General features: G+C 40.6%; 1 protein-coding gene across 12 annotated transcripts in view; it reads right to left on the bottom strand.

Moving 5' to 3' along the window:
* The window catches only part of CNOT1 (CCR4-NOT transcription complex subunit 1), a 68466-nt gene that overhangs the window by 43919 nt on the left and 4976 nt on the right, over window positions 1–19571 (bottom strand). For all 12 annotated transcript variants that reach the window (XM_071757135.1, XM_071757133.1, XM_071757130.1 and 9 more), the window contains 13 exons: window positions 17735–18012; window positions 14035–14142; window positions 13257–13355; window positions 12583–12651; window positions 12432–12486; window positions 11820–12023; window positions 10298–10466; window positions 8591–8717; window positions 8217–8327; window positions 6913–7083; window positions 5291–5418; window positions 4009–4249; window positions 891–1010 (listed from right to left, as the gene is read on the bottom strand). In XM_071757135.1, coding sequence (XP_071613236.1) covers window positions 891–1010; window positions 4009–4249; window positions 5291–5418; window positions 6913–7083; window positions 8217–8327; window positions 8591–8717; window positions 10298–10466; window positions 11820–12023; window positions 12432–12486; window positions 12583–12651; window positions 13257–13355; window positions 14035–14142; window positions 17735–17836 — 1704 coding nt within the window. In that variant the 5' untranslated portion in view covers window positions 17837–18012. Of the gene's footprint in view, window positions 1–890; window positions 1011–4008; window positions 4250–5290; window positions 5419–6912; window positions 7084–8216; window positions 8328–8590; window positions 8718–10297; window positions 10467–11819; window positions 12024–12431; window positions 12487–12582; window positions 12652–13256; window positions 13356–14034; window positions 14143–17734; window positions 18013–19571 lie in introns of those variants that run through there.

The raw sequence follows: 19571 nt of genomic DNA, 5'->3' as shown, positions 1-19571 counted from the left end.
AAAAATTGATCAGGAGAGGCTAATATCTCCTTGCAAATACACCTCAAACCATTCAGAGCCACTCTGAATATATCTGCTCAAAATGTTCATCTTTGACTGCTACAAAACTGATTCTCAAACCATTCAGAGCCACTTTGAATGTATCTGCCCAGGGTGTTTCATCTTTGAACACAGCTGACTGCTACAAAACTGATTTCAGCAGCAGTTGATGCTCTGGAACCTTGAGACAACCAATAATTTTGCATCTAACTTTAGGAAGCAAAGGACTCAAAGTCAGTCAGCTCCCAGTGTTTTGTGAAGGTGTGAAAAATAGCAGAAAAGCAGCAGTACTCTTTAATAAATCCCTATCCTGTTCAGCTGAGCAGTGTCACCTTCATACAGGTATCTGAAGGGTATTTTCTACTTTCCTATTTCAATGGCAGTCAAGGTTAAAACAAAACTTTCCCTGGATTCACAGGACCTTTCCAGTTGTGTTCTGCTGCTCTGGGGAGTCACATGCCAGCAAAAACATGGTTAACTTGCAAACACTGAGCACCATGTCTTGGGTTCACAACTGGACAGGTCAGAAAGCATTCCAGAGTCAGATACCCCAACTCAGCTGAAGAGCACTTAAGGTCACATGAACAGAGGCTGTTGTCTTGTTTTGGGTGCTTGGGTGTTTTTGTTGGTTTTCTGGGTTTTTTTTAAGCTGTGGTACAGCACCAACAACTGAATTCAGCCATGCTCCAAAGTAATCCTGACTACATTACTCCCACCTAAGCTCAGCCTTTGGTAAAAGACAAGCAGCGAGTCTGCGTAAAACACAAGACAGAAAACAGCAGCAGTTTGGTTTATTGGTTTGGTGTTTTTTGCCTTTTTTTTTTTTTTTTTTTTTTTTTTTCAAAACTCACCTTCAAGTCTTGTGCCACATCAAGAATTCGTGACAATTTTGCCTGGTCATACTGTTCCCCTCTCATGTACCACTCTGCCATGGCATGCATGATAAGCTGGCGAATCGAAGGAGACTGACCCTAGGGACAATTAAATTAGGATTTTTACTTCATGCCTCTAGGAAAGGGATCAAGGATGTGAGCATTAAGTAGGATATTTTACCTCTAAAGCTTAACATGCAACTGTATTTACTCTTTAGTTTCAGGACTCGGCTTCTAAGCTGGGCATTTTGGGCAATAATAAAGAACCTAGGAGCTACAAGTGAAGGATGAAGAATGACTAAAAATGGTAAATTTGCACAGCCCATCTTTTCTTACCACTAATTCCTCTCATCTGCAGAGAAACTGCAAAATGTTATGCCTGACACTCTGTCCTGAAGTGAGAATTCCAACCTCACACCCTAACATGGAAAACACAGCAGCATCCAGCTCTTTGCTCCCACAGGGCCAATTTTCAACTCCAACACAGCTAAGATTTTGATGGCTTTGCTTAAAGGTTCCCTCATCTGGGGAAGTGAAACATCCTCACACCTGTGGAATGGCACCAGGTCACGTGGCAGCCACCATTTTCACTTTATTCTAAAGCCTACTCCACAGGAAAATTGCATATGCTGCTATTTCAAGACCTTACCTAAAAAGCACAACTCTTCTATCCTACACCCCTTCCCCCAGTCTTCTATTAAGAACTTGTATCAGGAAAAAATATAAAACATTCACAGCAATTCAGGTAGCAAATAGCCATCATTTTGCAGTAAATGTGGACCAAGACCTCAGAGGTCAAGCTTCTTATCATGAACTCAACTTTACTTGAACAGGGTAAGATATTTCTTAATGCAGATTCCTTCCCAGCCCAGAAGCTTTCTCTGGCTAAAGTTTCTTATGACCTCCTTTTGCTTAACTACCCACAGACAATTATGAAGGCCATAACAAAGGGCAAATCTTTAAAAAGTCTACTTGTTTGCCCATTAAAAACATGGAATTTGCATACTTTGTTACTCTGTTTCCACATGGAAGCTCTCCTTGGAAAAGGTCAGCAGCTAATTTTAAGTTTTCAGACACCCTGGGCTCTTAAAATTGACAATAAAATAGTTTCTTTATACCTTGAATATTCTAGGTAACCCCTCCAAGTAATAGGGGCTACCTAGAATAACCCCTTTTGTTTAACTACCCACAGACACAATTATGAAGGCCATAACAAAAGGCAAATCTTTAAAATCCTACTTGTTTGCCCATTAAAAACATGGGATTTCCATACATTGTTACCCTGTTTCCACATGGAAGCTCTCCTTGGAAAAGGCCAGCAGCTAGTCCTAAGTTTTCAGAAGACACCCTGGACTCTTAAAATTGACAGTAAAATAGTTTCTTTATACCTAGAATATTCAAGGTAACCCCTCCAGGTAATAGGGGCTACCTAGAATAACCCCTTTTGTTTAACTACCCACAGACACAATTATGAAGGCCACAACAAAAGGCAAATCTTTAAAAAGCCTACTTGTTTGCCCATTAAAAACATGCAATTTCCATACATTGTTACCCTATTTCTACATGGAAGCTCTCCTTGGAAAAGGTCAGCAGCTAGTCCTAAGTTTTCAGAAGACATCCTGGGCTCTTAAAATTGACAGTAAAATAGTTTCTTTACACCTAGAATATTCAAGGTAACCCCTCCAGGTAATAGGGGTTACCTAGAATAACCCCTTTTGCTTAACTACCCACAGACACAATTATGAAGGCCATAACAAAACAATAACAAAAGGCAAATCTTTAAAAGTCTACTTGTTTGCCCATTAAAAACATGGAATTTCCATACATTGTTACCCTATTTCTACATGGAAGCTCTCCTTGGAAAAGGTCAGCAGCTAATTTTAGGTTTTCAGACACCCTGGGCTCTTAAAATTGACAGCAAAATGTTTCTTTATACCTAGAATATTCTAGGTAACCCCTCCAGGTAATAGGGGCTACCTAGAATAACCCCTTTTGCTTAACTACCCACAAACACAATTATGAAGGCCATAACAAAAGGCAAATCTTTAAAAAGCCTACTTGTTTGCCCATTAAAAACATGGAATTTCCATACATTGTTACTCTGTTTCCACATGGAAGCTCTCCTTGGAAAAGGTCAGCAGCTAGTCCTAAGTTTTCAGACACCCTGGGCTCTTAAAATTGACAGTAAAATAGTTTCTTTATACCTAGAATATTCTAGGTAACCCCTCCAGGTAATAGGGGTTACCTAGAATAACCCCTTTTCTTTAACTACCCACAGACACAATTATGAAGGCCATAACAAAACAATAACAAAAGGCAAATCTTTAAAAGCCTACTTGTTTGCCCATTAAAAACATGGAATTTCCATACACTGTTACCCTGTTTCCACATGGAAGCTCTCCTTGGAAAAGGCCAGCAGCTAGTCCTAAGTTTTCAGAAGACACCCTGGACTCTTAAAATTGACAGCAAAATGTTTCTTTACACCTAGAATATTCTATGTAACCCCTCCAAGTAATAGGGGCTACCTAGAATAACCCCTTTTGTTTAACTACCCACAGACAATTATGAAGGCCATAACAAAAGGCAAATCTTTAAAAGTCTACTTGTTTGCCCATTAAAAACATGGGATTTCCATACATTGTTACCCTGTTTCCACATGGAAGCTCTCCTTGGAAAAGGTCAGCAGCTAGTCCTAAGTTCTCAGAAGACACCCTGGGCTCTTAAAATGTACAGCAAAATGTTTCTTTACACCTAGAATATTCAAGGTAACCCCTCCAGGTAATAGGGGCTACCTAGAATAACCCCTTTTCTTTAACTACTCACAGACAATTATGAAGGCCATAACAAAAGGCAAATCTTTAAAAAGCCTACTTGTTTGCCCATTAAAAACATGGAATTTCCATACACTGTTATCCTGTTTCCACATGGAAGCTCTCCTTGGAAAAGGTCAGAAGCTAATTAAGTTTTCAGACACCCTGGGCTCTTAAAATCTACAGTAAAATAGCTTCTTTATACCTAAAATAACCACCATTTTTCAGTGAGTGCAATGGAAATTGCTTGGTTTACAACTCTCCACCTTTTACATGCTCTGACTTACCTGTCCATGCCATGCATAGTGCAAAATGATGGCAGAGTTGGGATGGTTGCCAAGGAAAATTGGCATGAGTGTGGAGATGAGCTCGTGGCGCAGGGTGTGCCAGGAGGTGTTGATCTGCAGCAAGGCCAACACCAACATATCTGGGCAATGCTTGATAGGGAAACTGAAGAGCTGCTTAACCTGCTCATACTGCCCCACTTCTGCCAATCTTAACAGAGATTCAATCAAATCCAGGCTCTTCCTAACAAAAGAAAAACAAAAAAAAAAAAAACAAACAGACAACGCCCCAAAAAAAAAAAGTTACAAAGCAGTTGGATTCCAGAATCCTGGATACAAACATTTTGGAGCAGCTCAGCACAAACAAGGAAGGCTATAAAAGCATTCTGAAGCATGAAAGATCACTCACTGGTTTGGTTTTGTTTGTTTTCTTTTTATGAACCAACTTAAGAGCTTCTTACTCTGTTAGGGCCGAGGGAGAACTGAAAGCTGACGTTGGAAAATTCTGGAGGTCACTTGGATAATTTATCTTGAAATGTATTTTCAGAAATGCAATGAACTGATTTTCAGCTCCCCTGAGTCCTCATCTGGGAAACCTTCTGAACATAATCCACTTGTTTTGGCTGCTTTATAAGTAAATAGCCATGGCCACCTTCCCCAGTTTACCCAGATTCCCTATTTTAGGCCACACACTACAAACTGAAGCACTGACATCAGCCACAGAGCTGTAACAAAAGAAGGGCTGTAAAGGTCAGCTCAGAAAGTCCCACTAGTCTGCTTTATGCAATAATTCATATATATAATGTTTATATAAATTATATAATATATATATATATATATATATAATATATATATATATATAAATAAATATATTTATTTTTATATATTTATATAAATAATTCATATATAAATTTCCTATTTAAATCCCAGGGCTTCCTTCACACAAGTTTTCCTAATGTCATCCTGGCAAAGACAGATTTCAATTCATATTTCCTCTACCCCTTCTCCTCAGCTCCCAGGAGCTGCTAAAATACATCAGCAGAAACTCTCCAGACAATCAGAAGACTCCAATAAAACCAAGAACAGGGAGTATATTTATAGATATTATGGAAATAGGTAGAAGTTCTGATTTTATGAGAACTTTGTGTTCAAACATGGAACAAATACTAATGGCTGATCTATCTGGATGAATATTCAGGCTATCAATAAATCTGGCTGCATGAGGATAAAGCCAGACAATCTTTCTTTAACTCTAAGTATGAAAAAGAGTTGAGAGCAGGTTTACCATGTAGCAATTTCTCGATTGTCATCCTCTGGTGGTGCTTTCAGGATGTCGGTGGCAACAGTATGACAGGGGTAGTCAGCAAAACAGAAGATGTCAGGGTTAATGAGGGAATGTTGAATGAAGGAGAGCTGAAATAGAAGACATCAGAAATAGTTTGGAGGGTCAGAAATCATCAAAAAGAGTCTGGAGGGTCAGAAATCAAAATAGTTTGGACAATCAGAAATCATCAAAATAGTTTGGACAATCAGAAATCATCAAAATAGTTTGGACAATCAGAAATCAAAAGTGCTTGGACATTCAGAAATCAAAATAGTTTGGACAATCAGAAATCAAAAGTAGTTTGGATATTCAGAAATCATCAAAAGTAGTTTGGATATTCAGAAATCATCAAAAGTAGTTTGGATATTCAGAAATCATCAAAAGTAGTTTGGATATTCAGAAATCATCAAAAGTAGTTTGGATATTCAGAAATCATCAAAAGTAGTTTGGATATTCAGAAATCATCAAAAGTAGTTTGGATATTCAGAAATCATCAAAAGTAGTTTGGATATTCAGAAATCATCAAAAGTAGTTTGGATATTCAGAAATCATCAAAAGTAGTTTGGATATTCAGAAATCATCAAAAGTAGTTTGGATATTCAGAAATCATCAAAAGTAGTTTGGATATTCAGAAATCATCAAAAGTAGTTTGGATATTCAGAAATCATCAAAAGTAGTTTGGATATTCAGAAATCATCAAAAGTAGTTTGGATATTCAGAAATCATCCAAAATAGTTTGGATGCTTAGAAATCATCCAAAATAGTTTGGATGCTTAGAAATCATCCAAAATAGTTTGGATGTTTAGAAATCATCCAAAATAGCTTGGATAGTCAGAAATCATCCAAAATAGCTTGGATAGTCAGAAATCATCCAAAATAGCTTGGATAGTCAGAAATCATCCAAAATAGCTTGGATAGTCAGAAATCATCCAAAATAGCTTGGATAGTCAGAAATCATCCAAAATAGCTTGGATAGTCAGAAATCATCCAAAATAGCTTGGATATTCAGAAATCATCAAAATAGTTTGGATAGTCAGAAATCATCCAAAATAGTTTGGATATTTAGAATTCCAGGTTCCTTCCCCAGACAAGCAGTAGAGATGAGCCAGGATTTACTAGAAATGAGTTTAACAGAAGCCCACCCCAGACTTCTCCCAGGATTTCTGAAGTGACAGACACAGGGGTGCTGGGGACACAGAGCTGTAGCCTTTTCCTGTAACCAGGTAAAGGCCTCACAGCAACAGTTCTACTCCCAGATACCTCACACATCAGAACTACACTGAAAACAGAGGTGTTGTCACATTTATATAGCAATGTGACCCATCTGCTCCAAAACAACCCACTGTTGAATTAATAGACTGTACTTCAGTAGCACATCTGACAGTAAAATAGTTTCTTTACACCTAGAATAACCTCTTTTCTTTAACTACTCACAGTGAGTGAGGCCTGGGCCCTACAGGCCAAGTTCTCCAGTGTGGCTTGCCTCAAAATTCAAATTACTAAACCCTATTTGCCATTCAAGAAATTCAGCAACTTTGCAAATGTTGTACAGATAGAGCAGAAATGTTGCTAAACCAACCTACCTGGCCCTCTGCATGCTTCCAAGGTCTGTATATGGCATTAACAGGAAAAACTTCCATGCCAAGCCCTCTCTGGATGCCAAACACTACAATATGCAGGCCCTTGCTGTCACGAATCTGAAATCCTGGATGGTCCAATTCATAGGTTACTACTTTGAAATCCAGGGTAGGATTCTGCAATCAGAAAAAAAAAAAAAGAGTAGTCAGACTTGAATGTTACAATATTCTGTCCTGCCTTGCAAGAATTCCTCCTCATCAGTATTTTACAGCTTAACATCCACCCAACTCCTGGTTGAAAGCAAGGTTTTTGTTTTAGAAAGAACAGGACTTGGATGCAAGAAGTTTAAGTTAGGATTTCAAACTAGGCTTGAGACTGCATTTCCTCCAGCAACACAGGCAGGAGCTGCCCATCCTTCCAAATATTTTAATCAGCAAGTCTTCAAAAAACACCCAAACACACACAAGTGTGGCAACTCATTCCTTCTGTAGGTTTCCACATGCCCTCTGACAAAAGCCAGAGGGTTTTTCTTGTAGAAGAATGTGAACAGTGCTTGCCAAGCAGATATTCCATTTTCAGCAACAGTGAAAAATCATAAGGATGAAGGAGCCTGGAGGAAACTATGGACACTCTGGAACACAGACTGCTCCTTTCAGAGAAGTGAGCAAAGACAAAGCTGCTAGGTTCCAAGGTTTAGAAAAATAAAATGGTGACTCTTGCACAGATTAGAGGGAACATATAGAAAACCACCCAATATAAAGCAGGCAAAGAAAATGCCACTCATGCTTCACTGAGTTAATTACAAAAATGGCTGCTTATAAAGTGGTGGAAAGCTTTCCTATTTCTGAAGCATCAAGGTATGCAGGAAGCATTCAGAGTTTGGAAGGAGTAGCTACAAAAATATTTTGTTCCATTTTCATCATGAATAACTACAATGAGAAGCTTTTCAAAAGAAGGTGCCTGATGCACAGAACTTTTCCACTGTCAGAAGCAAGTTCAAACACAAGAAGCCTCAGAGAACACAGGAGCATTCTGGCATAAATCTCAAGTTGCACCCAAGTTGGTCATTCTGGAATCTTTTATTCCCACAATTCTTGTGCATGAGGATAAAACACCAACTATTTAGGTACAGGAATGATTCTACTGCATAGAATGCAGTAGAATGCAGAATAGAATAGACACAGAATAAGACTGGAAGCTGAAAGACTACAAGCTGGACTGTGTGCTAGAAGCTTAAAAAGCTTTACATTCACACTGAGGCATGCATTTCTTTCAGATATTCTGCATATAAGGTGTTTAGAAAACTTACCAGCTCTTTAAGAACATCAATTAAGACCTCCACATTCCAGGTATGGGCTTGTGCTCCATCACTTTTATCTTTCCCATCACTCCAAATCCCACTGCCAGGAGCCGAAATAGACTGCAAGGTAAAAAGACTCAATTAAATATTAGTTAAAAATAAAGAACTCCCTGCCCCATGAAGGCAAGCAGGAGTTCAGACCAATTATGACACCAGTTGCACTCTTCTGAGAATCTTTTATTCAGGAATGTGTTACAGCCATTCAGGACAGAACAGTTAAAAAAAAATATTCTTCAGCTGCTACAGGTGAGCATTTTAACTCCCTGTTCTTTACTGATTTCTTGAAAAACTACAGGTAATCCCCACCCCAGCAAGCCACTCACTTGTAATGGGATACCATCTGTCAACCCTGAATGAGTTCGAGCCATCATCCCCAAAACTCTGGCAACCTGGGCAGCTGTGACCTCCCGAACACCAAACTGCATGATTATGTTACGACATTCTTCAACACTAAGGGGAAAACAAAAACAGCTCTCAGCAAAACACAGATCTTGATGCAACAGAAAGAAAGCAAAACAAGACCTGAGAGTACAGCTGGGGAAGTTCAGAGTTTTGGGGGAAACTGCAGATTGTAAAATATGACAGTTTATTCAAGTTGATAGTGAACTATCCACCCCTAACAAAATCCTAGGACAAGCAAGAAGAGAAAAATCAGCAAGAAAAGAGAAAAATCAGTAGGAAAACAGTGCAAATATTTCTGTGAAACAAAGCATGTCATGGACTCAATTCCAAACTGGGTCTACAAAAAGTGAGAGTTGTTTTCACTAAGCTCTGTCCAAGTAAAAGCAGAAGGTTACTTAGCTGTTACTTAGCACTGTTTTCTCTTAAGAGCACTGCCAGGTATTGACCACAGAGCTTCAAAAACTGAGGTTTTCTGCCATCTAAAAGGGAAACAAAGGCTCTGGGAATGCACCCTGTTCAGAGGGTAAGCTGTGAAGGCTTCCCTGCCTTCCAGACTGATGGCATTTCTGATCAAAGGTGACCAGGAAAAACCTTCACAAAAACCTTTGGGAATCCAGAAGAACAATCAGTGAGCAAATACTTAATTTCCAGTTACAGAACTGAAGGTTTCTTTTGCAGTTCTTGTTTCACTTTGTGAACACTTCATAGTTTGGCCAAAAAGATTGATCCAGCACGACCACAGCTCAAAAGATGTTTTAAACAGGCCCATGTTAACCAATAAAATAATTTTCAGTGTCCTGCAACACATTTAGATTGTGTGCTTCTTTAATAATTTAAACAGCAACTTGAGTATCTGTGAGTTAGCAGCCTTTCTTTTGAAATACAGAATAATTTCTCTCAGCTCATGCTTCTGAAGTGAATCTTTCCTTTAAAAAAAAACAAAACCATTAGGTTCTTACTGAGGGCTGGGACCAAGGCTCCCTTCAAACCCAGCCACACACTCCCAGGCTCCTGTTCTCAGCCTGAAAACTGCATTCAAACCCTGAGTTGGATTTCTGCAGATGGCAGATACACAAAGATTGCACCTGCCAAGATACTCCAGCAGTTCACTGCCATAATTCAATTCTAAAGCTACAAATAATCTTAAATCAGACTGATCAAAGGCCAGTGCTGCTGGTCAGCTCTCCTGGAGATGATTACCTCAAGTCAGTTTTGCTGTAATCTGCCTCATGTGGATGGTGAGCTAAGGAGTCTGCCACAGGAGCCAAGTTGTCCCAAAGATCCAGTAGGATTTAGTTACTATTTTTGCTTACCTAGTCACTTTTTTTTTTTTTTTTTTTGCTTAAAAAACAAACTCTGATCATCAAATTCTTCCAAATCCTTCAGGAGGAATTTTAATACCTTTATCTAGCACTTCTTATCCTCACAAAATCCCACACAATCTCAGACATGCTATAGACACTAGAAGAAAGCACCACATAAAACCAGAATCAAAACAACCAACCTCATAATAATTAACAAGAACCTAGTTATTTTAGTACAGGAAGTGCTCTTTACCTTTTGCCTCAAGAAACAAGAAACCCACCACCACCCAGGATGTGTTGGAAAGTTACTTTTTTCCTACCAACCTTGTACAAAAGCCATAGCCAACTTCTTGCATGAAATCTGCCAGAGAACTCTCCATCATTGTTTTGGCTATCCCTCCAGAGTCAGGCAGGATCCTGTCCATTAGAATGTCCCGTTTTTCAGGGTATAGAAGTGGTGCAAGCACCACAGGGCAACGCTCCTGGGGAAAATCTAAAGCAAGGAGTAACAAAAAAAAAAAGTCAAACAAGTGTAAAAAAAAAATCCAAACTACCAGTTGCATACAAGTAACTACTTAAAATAACTTGACTGCAAAGCTTCCCTGCTGCTGCAGAAATCAAGAGGGCACTCTTGCAGCATTCCTTCACCTCACACCTCTCTACTGACACTTGGATATTCCTGGAGAACAGGAATGTAGAATAAACCAGGTTCATACAGGTTCAGTGCAGCTGCCCAAAGGGCTGGCAGCTGTGCTGATCCTAAGTTTAGAACAAGAATGTCACTAGCAGCAGTCATCCAAAAAAAGCAGGAAACAATCAAGCAGCAGAGTAAAAAACTCTCCTCCAAATCAGGAAGTATTAAGAAACAAAGGAGCTGCTATTGAGTCTAAGAAACCTGGCAAATCTAAACCAGGCACTTGGGCATGGAGAATACTTCCCTCTTTCTTCCAGGGAAGCAAAAATTAAGAGAGACACAGGAAGGAGAGGATTGGACAGGAGGGTGGGAGTTTTGCTGTCTGTGGGAGACAGCAAAGACATTTTAAGGGTGGGCCTTCAGGAGACAACATGACCTTTAAGATCATGCCCAATGACTCCTTACCCTTCAGGGCCATTCAGAGAAGAGTTTCCAACTTCTCAGAGCAACATGAGGGGAACTGCAGAAGCTGATACACTGATTTTCATTAAAGGAAGTATGAACTAAGAAGTTAGACTTCAATAGAGTAAGTAATTTGGTCTTGGATAAAAGGTTCTTTTGGAGGACCAAGGAATGGGTTAAATTCAGTTATCTTTTGAGTCCAAACACTTATTCTAATGGGTTTGCATCAACCACCATTGTTTCAGAAAGGAAGATACTACCACATCAGTAACATCCCCTGCCATCACATGCAGACCATGGTAGCTTCCAGGAAATTAATTGGAGTTTTATTCAAAGCTCCTTCTCTCACTGTGCTTGTGTTTCCTCATAGATCTGCATCCAGCATAAACAACCCACTGTTTAAAATACACCTGTCTGAAATGGTAACACATGTTCCTGACACTGTAAGTTCAAGTTTTTCCATGCAGTGCACTGAGTCACTTCAGTTAAACCAAATACAGGCCTCAATATCCCCTACTTAATGCTTCTTTATCCCAACTTTTCAAAAACCCAGCCATGAGACCACATCACTGCTCACTGAAAGAAAAATAGCATATTATGGCCCGATGCCAGAACAGGGGTATTTTTCTGTCAGTTAAGTCATGAAAATTGAGTTCTGCCTCAGCAGGCTCCTCACCATTTCAGTCTGCAGTGAGTGGAAGTCCCAACGAGCCCTTTGGCACCTTGCTGCTGGAACATCACCCCACTTACCTCTACGTAATGTTTTGAGGAAAGCGTCAATCTGCTCCTGTCCTACCCCAAAAGCTCCCTTCTGCCCAAAAAGGAGATGGGAGAGGAGAAGGTGCAGGACCTCTATTGCAATATCTTGGAAGCCACCTTCTTGATTTCCACTGACGTCGGCGTCAATGTAAGAACGCAAAAGATCCGGGAGTTTCTGTTTGATAAACTGGGCAGCTTTGGAAAACAAAGAGAGGATTGTGTCAAAACCTGATATTTCTTTTTTTGTATGAAGAGTCTTTCCATCCAGGTACCATCCTCTTCATCTCAGTAGCCACCACCAGCCACAACAACCCAGATTTAAATAGAAGTCTCATAATCCGTACCTCAGAACCTGAATATTAATGAGTAATTAAAAGTTAAGATATGACAGTACCTTAGTTTGGTTATCTAGCAAGTCATTTGTGTCCAAATTTACACAAGACAAGATGACTCTGCTATCTATTGCCCCTCTAAAACAGTGTTAAGGCTTCAACAGCACCAAAAATGGCAATTACTGAAGTCCCACTGGCACAAACCTATCCATCTAGAAAGCCTCCTGCTTCAAAATAAAAAAGGCATCCTCCCTGCTGCACTTGCACTTACCAAAACCTCGTAGATCTGAGCTGAAAGAGTTCAGTAAAGCAAGACCAAATATCACCTGCAAACAAGAACACATCACAGTAAGGAGACATCAATTCTTCCCAGCAAGCTTAATCAAAAAAGATTAAAAGTTTCAAAATAAACGTTCGCCTACCTCTTGAACTTTACTTAATTTGATGACTTTACTCAATTGGGCAAATAAATGGGGTGAAGGCTTCAGACTCTGAAACAGGTAAGAAGAGTTAAATGATTAGTCTGTTATGATTAGTCAGCTGTTAAATGATTAGTCTCATTCCTAACATGACAGAGTCCATTTGCAGGTCTGGAATATTAGTAGTTACTCTGCTGTAGGTTTTAACACAAAAAAAAAAAATCTTTGAAAATCCTTTTGGTTAAGACTCAAATTTTCTCCCACATATCCCACTCTTTCCCTACTAATCCCCCATAATGGCTTTCATAATTTAAAGAAACAGGAGCACCAAAGATTTAACTGGGTTCTGCTTGCCACAAAGAAGCCAGGAGTTTTAAAATTAGTTCTCAAGTCATTCTGAGTGACAATAAATAAGACATAAAGACATTTATACAAATAAGACAATCTATAAGACATATATATAAATAAGACAATAAGACATTCTGAGTTTAACAACAAAACCCCAAACACCCCTCCTGCTGAGCAAGCTCGGTTTTTCAAGATACAACCAATAACTGATCCAACCAATCTTAGCCTTTAAAAAAACCACAGGAAAAGCCAGAGAAAAGCCACCTGGTTTCCTACAAACCAACTCACTGCCCTTTGACATGGGGTTCTCCTTCAGGAGCCATACAAACCTTCTGATAGTGCAAGGGATTGTCAATGGCGTAGGACAGCGTCGAGATAAAGTTGGGTTTTGTGATCAGCGACGCACACTCCTGGATCAGAAATTGGGTCTGAAAAGAAGAAGGGAACTTGAAAATTCATATTGATTTGCAGCAGAAGGAACCAAAACCACTACTGTTCACTGTCTGCAGTAAAACCAACCAAAGGCAACGTGCTTAGGTCTGCAAAGTGACCGAATTCTCACTAACATTGGCGGGTTTGTTTTCGGGCAAGTTCCTTCAGTTTTAGTTTGTTTTATTAAGACTGAGGGAAGTGATCACACATTCTCCAACACACGTGCAGTGTTGTAGTTTCTGTAAGCATCCTCATGCAATCTAAGAATATTTGGTATCCTGTTTATGAGCAAAAAAAATGGTGGCAAAATTGTTCAAGGGTGAAAACAGTTCTGGGCACAGAAACAGCCATCACTGTAAGTGCCAGTTTGGGCATTTGGGCCAACTTTTAAAGACAAAGAAAAAGGCTTCCACAACAGAGCAGCTGGAAGAAAGAAGCAGCTGTACTGAAGCTGTTTTTCCAGACCAAGGGACCACAAGAGTCAGAGATCAACAATCTGTCATCTTCTGACACGAGGACTGGCAAAAGGTGCTTGTGACCGAAAGGCTTCGTGGCAGAAAAGTTTCCTTGAGGCCCCCACCTCTAAGTTGCCTTTGTGGTAAAACTGATCAAAACCTTCCTGCAGATTTGTTAACAGCCAAATTTAATAAGCAGCTGTCCCAGTGCAAACTGTACCTGATGGAAATCTTTGCCACTGCTTTTACCATCGCCACTGAAATCCACGTGGGAGAAGAGACAGCGTAGCAAATGCCTGTCTGCCTCGGGACCGTGCCTGTTCACAATCTGGAAAACAAAATCATCCCCCAAACAACTTGGTAGCAAACAGTCATAACAGAACAAGATCCCAGTCTAGTACTCTGGATTGCAGTGGTATTTCTAGTGGTTAAATCATCTATTCAGCTTTCACCAAACTGCTAAGAATGTTCTTTTTTAATCAGTAACCCGGCAGTCGGGTCACTCCTCTACCTGCAGGTGAAAAGTATAAACAAGGAGACTTTTGTCAGAACTTTTGACTTTTGTCAGAACACGAAACAAAAAAAAAGACAAAGAAATTCCAGACACGAGTGACTGACCCAGCAGCCAGGCATTTCATGGGTAGTATGCTTCAGAAGTAAAATGGGAGTTTTAGATCACCTAGAGGATAATTTCAACTTTCTCCACCCCCACCAGAGGAGCCCCAAATGCACACAGTGCCACAGCCTCACTTCTCCCTGTTTCTTCCAACAGCTCCAGTACCAGACTCCCAAGGGGACAGCCTTGGGACAGTGGGCACCACTGCTCTGTGCCTCTGGAGCAGGAATTTACCCCAGAGACACCTTCTCTCATCTTGCAGGCAGCTGCTCTGCTTGCCTCCTGGTCATGACCAACTTGGTCACCATTACTCCATGGTCTTTAAAGTCATAAAGGGAATAACACACAGGACACATTTCCCTCCTTCCATCTGTAGAAAACTCTTCATTTCCACTGAACACATGCAGCTGTAACCTTTTGCCAAGGGTTTGCCCTGCCCTTAGAGTACATTCAAGTGAGTTCTATACCTCACAAACAGGTGATCTGCATTTCTTAGTTTGCAACACATCACTCCTCATTAAATCTTAATAAAGCTCTTACATTTTTTTTTAGCATCCCCCATCATCTGCCTTCAGTTTAACTCCTGGCAACAGAGCAGCTCATCAGCTTGGGGTCTGAAGTATCTTCAGGTTTCATTTCTTCACACCTAATCATCTAACTGGATTACTTCTTTTTAATCCCATTTTTTTTTGTTTTAATCATAAATAATTTTTTTGTTTAATTTGTTTTGGTTTTTTGTTTTAATCCCATTTTTAACCCCATTTCTAAAATCCCATTGGCAGAAGCTTGCAGTCACTTAATCACCAACCACTTGCTTCTTCACTCCAAACAGTAGCAGATCCAACCTTCATCTCCTGGCAAGAAGTTTGCCATTGTTTTCCCCCCTCTCTAGCTGCAGGACAGGCACAATGTGTGCCACCAGACACCAGCAGCTCTGCCTCTGCTCTGCTTGCCTCCACCAAGCCACTCTTTACCCTCTCATAAATACCCTTTTTTGTTCCTGGCTGCTTTGTGCATAAGGACAAACAGCACTGCTTTAGGCTCTGTCCTCTTGGCTTGGCTTGTTTTTGTTGTTTTTTTTTTTACCATGAGGGTGACCAAGCACTGGCACAAGCCAACCAGAAAAGTTGGGAGTTTTCCCATTCCTGGAGACACTCAAAAGCTGTCTGGATGTATTCCTAGGCAATCCTGTTTGAACAGGAGGTTGGACAAGATGACCTCCTGAGGGTCCCTTCCAAACTCAACCAGTCTGTGATTCAGGATAAAGTTCAACCCATCCATATTTGGAATTTATCACACAGAGACTGACTGGATTTTATTCAGGCAAACATGGGGTTAGATCAAAAATAGCTCTGCTCTTCTAGATCAAGAAAGCTTTGATTTTCCTCAAGTCCCTCCCTCCTTTCCAGATAGGTTCTCCTGACCACTAATTCAGGAAAAGGACACCACAAAACCTGCTTCCTGGGGGACACCACAAAAACTGATTCCAGAGGAAGCAATTCTGTAGAATCTGCCTCTCTGACAAATGCATAAAAGGTTTGTTTCACATATTCTGGTTGTTTTTTTTTTAATCAGTCTTTAAACACTACTTCCATTAAATGACTACTAAAAGGTGTTTTAAGCAAAACTCCCTCAGTTTTGGCAAAGCAATGCTTGCAAGTGATAGATGACAATAAAAGTGTCATCCTGATCAGTTGTGACAAGAAAAGCTCCAAGTTTGGTTTTCCATATGCTCTGTATGTTTGGGTATTAGCTTTGTGAAACTGAGTGAATTATGCTAAAAATTTACACCAGACAGTGTGCTGTGAGACAGAGTTGGAGCATGCACATAGTCTCCTCAGCTACCTAAGGAAAAATTGTACTAGCAACCACTAAAGCAAAGAAATACCAGGAAGTTTGGAAAAAAAAAAAAAAAAAAGACCATAGAGATTTCAAGACTAAATTCCTATCTTAAAAGCAAAAACAAACAAAAGAGCTATTGCCACAGACCAGTTTCCAGTCTCTCACCAGTGAGTGGAAGGGGCCTGCTGTGAAGGATAAGGAACAATCTGCCCCTGGTTTAGAGGGCCACATTCCAGACAAACAGCAGATCAATCCTATCTTCTCCCAACTCCATGTTTCTTATCCTTTACCTGAGGGTTCATGACAGATCTGCAAGTCATGCCTCAGTCACACCCTGCTGCAAAAATTGTCTGGTGAAACCAAGAGTGATGGAAAGGCCAACAGGACTGCAGAGGAACCTCCTGCCAGTACTGAACTCACAAAAACTCTTTACAACTTTGCAGAAGTCAAAGGAGATTTATTCATGGCTTGGGAGATAATTTTAAGCAGTGAATAGTGCTGCAATCACCACCTCTCACCTCAAGATAAATAATGAATGCACTTCTAAAGAAGTCAGCTGTTATGTTACCAGAAACTGGCTCTGCTAAAGCCCTCTGGCCTCCTAATCTCACTCACATCACTGCAGGACTGCATCAGGGTAAGAAAAAAAAATAAAAAATTAACTGGCCCAGCTGTCTGCTGGGAACTGAACTAAACCAGTTTCTAAAACTGGCTCAGTAACATTCACTTCCTTCTCAGTGCTCCTCTACAGATAATGCTTTTCAGTCCATCCTGCTAGTTGGATCTATTTTTAAAAGAGTCAGTTAAACCAGAATTCTTGCCCAGATCTTAAGATATTTGGGTTTCAATCTGGCTGGGCTGAAGAAAGTCAGCTTGGCTTCACCACCCAGCTGTACTTCAACAGAAGAGGAGCAAAACTCCTCTGAGTTTTTTCAGCTCAGGGAAAGCATTTTCAGAGCTAAGTAACCACAACCTATGCTTTCAGCATAACAACTCTGATGAGTAAATGTATATTTTCTCCTCTCCCTCTAAACCAACAACATCCCATGGGATGTCCAAAAGCTGAAAAATTTACCCTGAAAGAGTAAGCTTTGCAAAGCTCACTCCAAGAGCTGCAGTTAAGCTAGTTAAGTTTGGGGTAGAAATCTCTTAATTGAGATTATGTTTGATGTATTTTTAAAAGAAGAATAAAATACTGAGTCGAGAGATGTATTTTATATTTTCCAAGTGTTTACTATGAAGTGAATACTGGCCTCAGGTGGGAGCTGCCATATTCCATGACCTGCCAGAGGAATCCAGCAGGAATCCCAGAGACTCAAGCTGCAGTTCTCAAGGCTGCAGCCACCACCCCTCAGCCACGCACACAAGAGCACCGCGGACTTGAGCCGGGAAGAGCAACTCTGTTTCACACCCCCTTTTTTCCTTTGCCAGGTTACTTCTGCAGCATCCTCAGTTTACTTACATGCTGTATTTCCTGCTGGCTGGCTCGGTAGTTTTTCTTGGTTAAATTGTCCACCAGGTAGCTGATTTGAGACAAGGCCAGCGAGAGCGAGTCAAGATTCATTGCTGGTTGGGGCGGAAGCAGGCGGCCGAGCCCGGCGCAAAATCACCATTATTCCCCTTTAGTCACCTCAGAGACAGGTTAAGTTTTTTTCCCCCAATTAGCCTGTATCAACTTCTGGGTTAACTTTCTTCAGCTCTTCTTTCTCAGTTGTCTTCCTCGGTTCTGAAACATGGCACCTGAAAGAAAAGCAGGGGATTAGAAGTCGGTTCTGCAGCAACTTCACTGCTGTTGCTTCAGGTTGTCTGGTTCCAGGGGAAGGCAATCATTTTAGTTTTGGTTTGGTTTAATTAAGGCTGTTTATATGGTTAAAAGCAGTGAGTGACTTCCCTGCATTTTCTACTTCCACCAGAACACTAAAGGATAGAAAGTTATTTCCTAGTATATTATGCAGTTAAAAGCAGTGAGTGACTTCCCTACATTTTCTACTTCCACCAGAACACTACAGGATAGAAACTTATTTCCTAGGATATTATGCCTCAGAGCTTTTTGTTTCAATTTCTCTTACAATCTGGCTTGCCAAACAGAAAATATAATAAAGCCTAACAAAAAAAACTGATAATAAAGACATGATAATAAAGATTAATAGCTTAATTTACACAAACCATTTGCCATACCTACATCCATGAGGAAAAAGAAGTGCTACTAAGTTTTCACAACACAAGCTTAGTTGTTTTCACAGTACCCAACCCCATTTATTCATCTCTGCCTGTTAAATCTTTCAGCCTGGCAAAAAACAGTTCTGTCAGGAAAATACCTCCTCTTTCAGCACTGGGAGAAAGAAGAAAGCAAGATGCAGAATGAATTAGGTAGCACACAACAATTTGAGGTCAGAATCACTCAAAGCATCAATCAGAAGTTTATATATAAAAAAAAAAAAAGAGCTTTTTAAACATCTGTGATATTTTGCCTCACTGCCACCCAAGTAACACCGCACTGAAAACTCAAAACAAGCAGCAATAAACTAAGCCCAACATTTGGCTTACACTGTAACAGCTTTCCAGTGAGCCACACCAGCTGAGCTTGCCAGCTTAATAAACTTGTGACAATACCAAACTTGGCACTTCACAGCTCATCTGTTAAATTACAGACTGTCAGTGTGATAAAATCACATCCCAAAGCAAGTCCTGCACAACCACCAAGGTGAGGAGCCTCAAAGGAGCAGCACTGTCACTCCTGGAGGTGGGTCAGGCTGCAGAGCCACTGTCTTGATGCTCCACTTGGTGATAACACAAAGGCTTCACGCTGAGACTCTGAAAACAACTTTTTCAGGAAAATAGCTGTTGTTTTACTGCCTTGGCTTTATGGCCAAACCCATCAGTACAGGAATTCTGCCTCATCACTGAGATGGGAAGTGGTAACTTGGCAGATGTAAGGCTTGGGGCAACTCTCTACAACTCCCTGAAAGGAGGTTGGAGCCAGGGGGGGGTTGGGCTCTTTTCCCAGGCAACTCTCAGCAAGACAAGAGGGCACAAGAGGTCTCAAGTTGTGCCAGGGGAGGTTTAGGTTGGACATTAGAAAGAATTTCTTGCTGGAGAGGGTGCTCAGCCATTGGAATGGGCTGCCCAGGGAAGGGGTGGATTCTCCATCCCTGGAGATATTTCAAAAGAGCCTGGATGTGGCACTCAGTGCCATGGGCTGGGAACCACGGGGGGAGTGGATCAAGGGTTGGACTTGATGAGCTCTGAGGTCCCTTCCAACCCAGCCCATTCTAGGATTCTATGATATCAGAACACAA

Source organism: Heliangelus exortis, chromosome 13 (genome assembly GCF_036169615.1).
Source record: "Heliangelus exortis chromosome 13, bHelExo1.hap1, whole genome shotgun sequence".
Classification (NCBI taxonomy): Eukaryota; Metazoa; Chordata; class Aves; order Apodiformes; family Trochilidae; genus Heliangelus; species Heliangelus exortis.
Note: the sequence above shows the minus strand (reverse complement) of the source record. Positions and strands in the feature narration are given on the sequence as shown.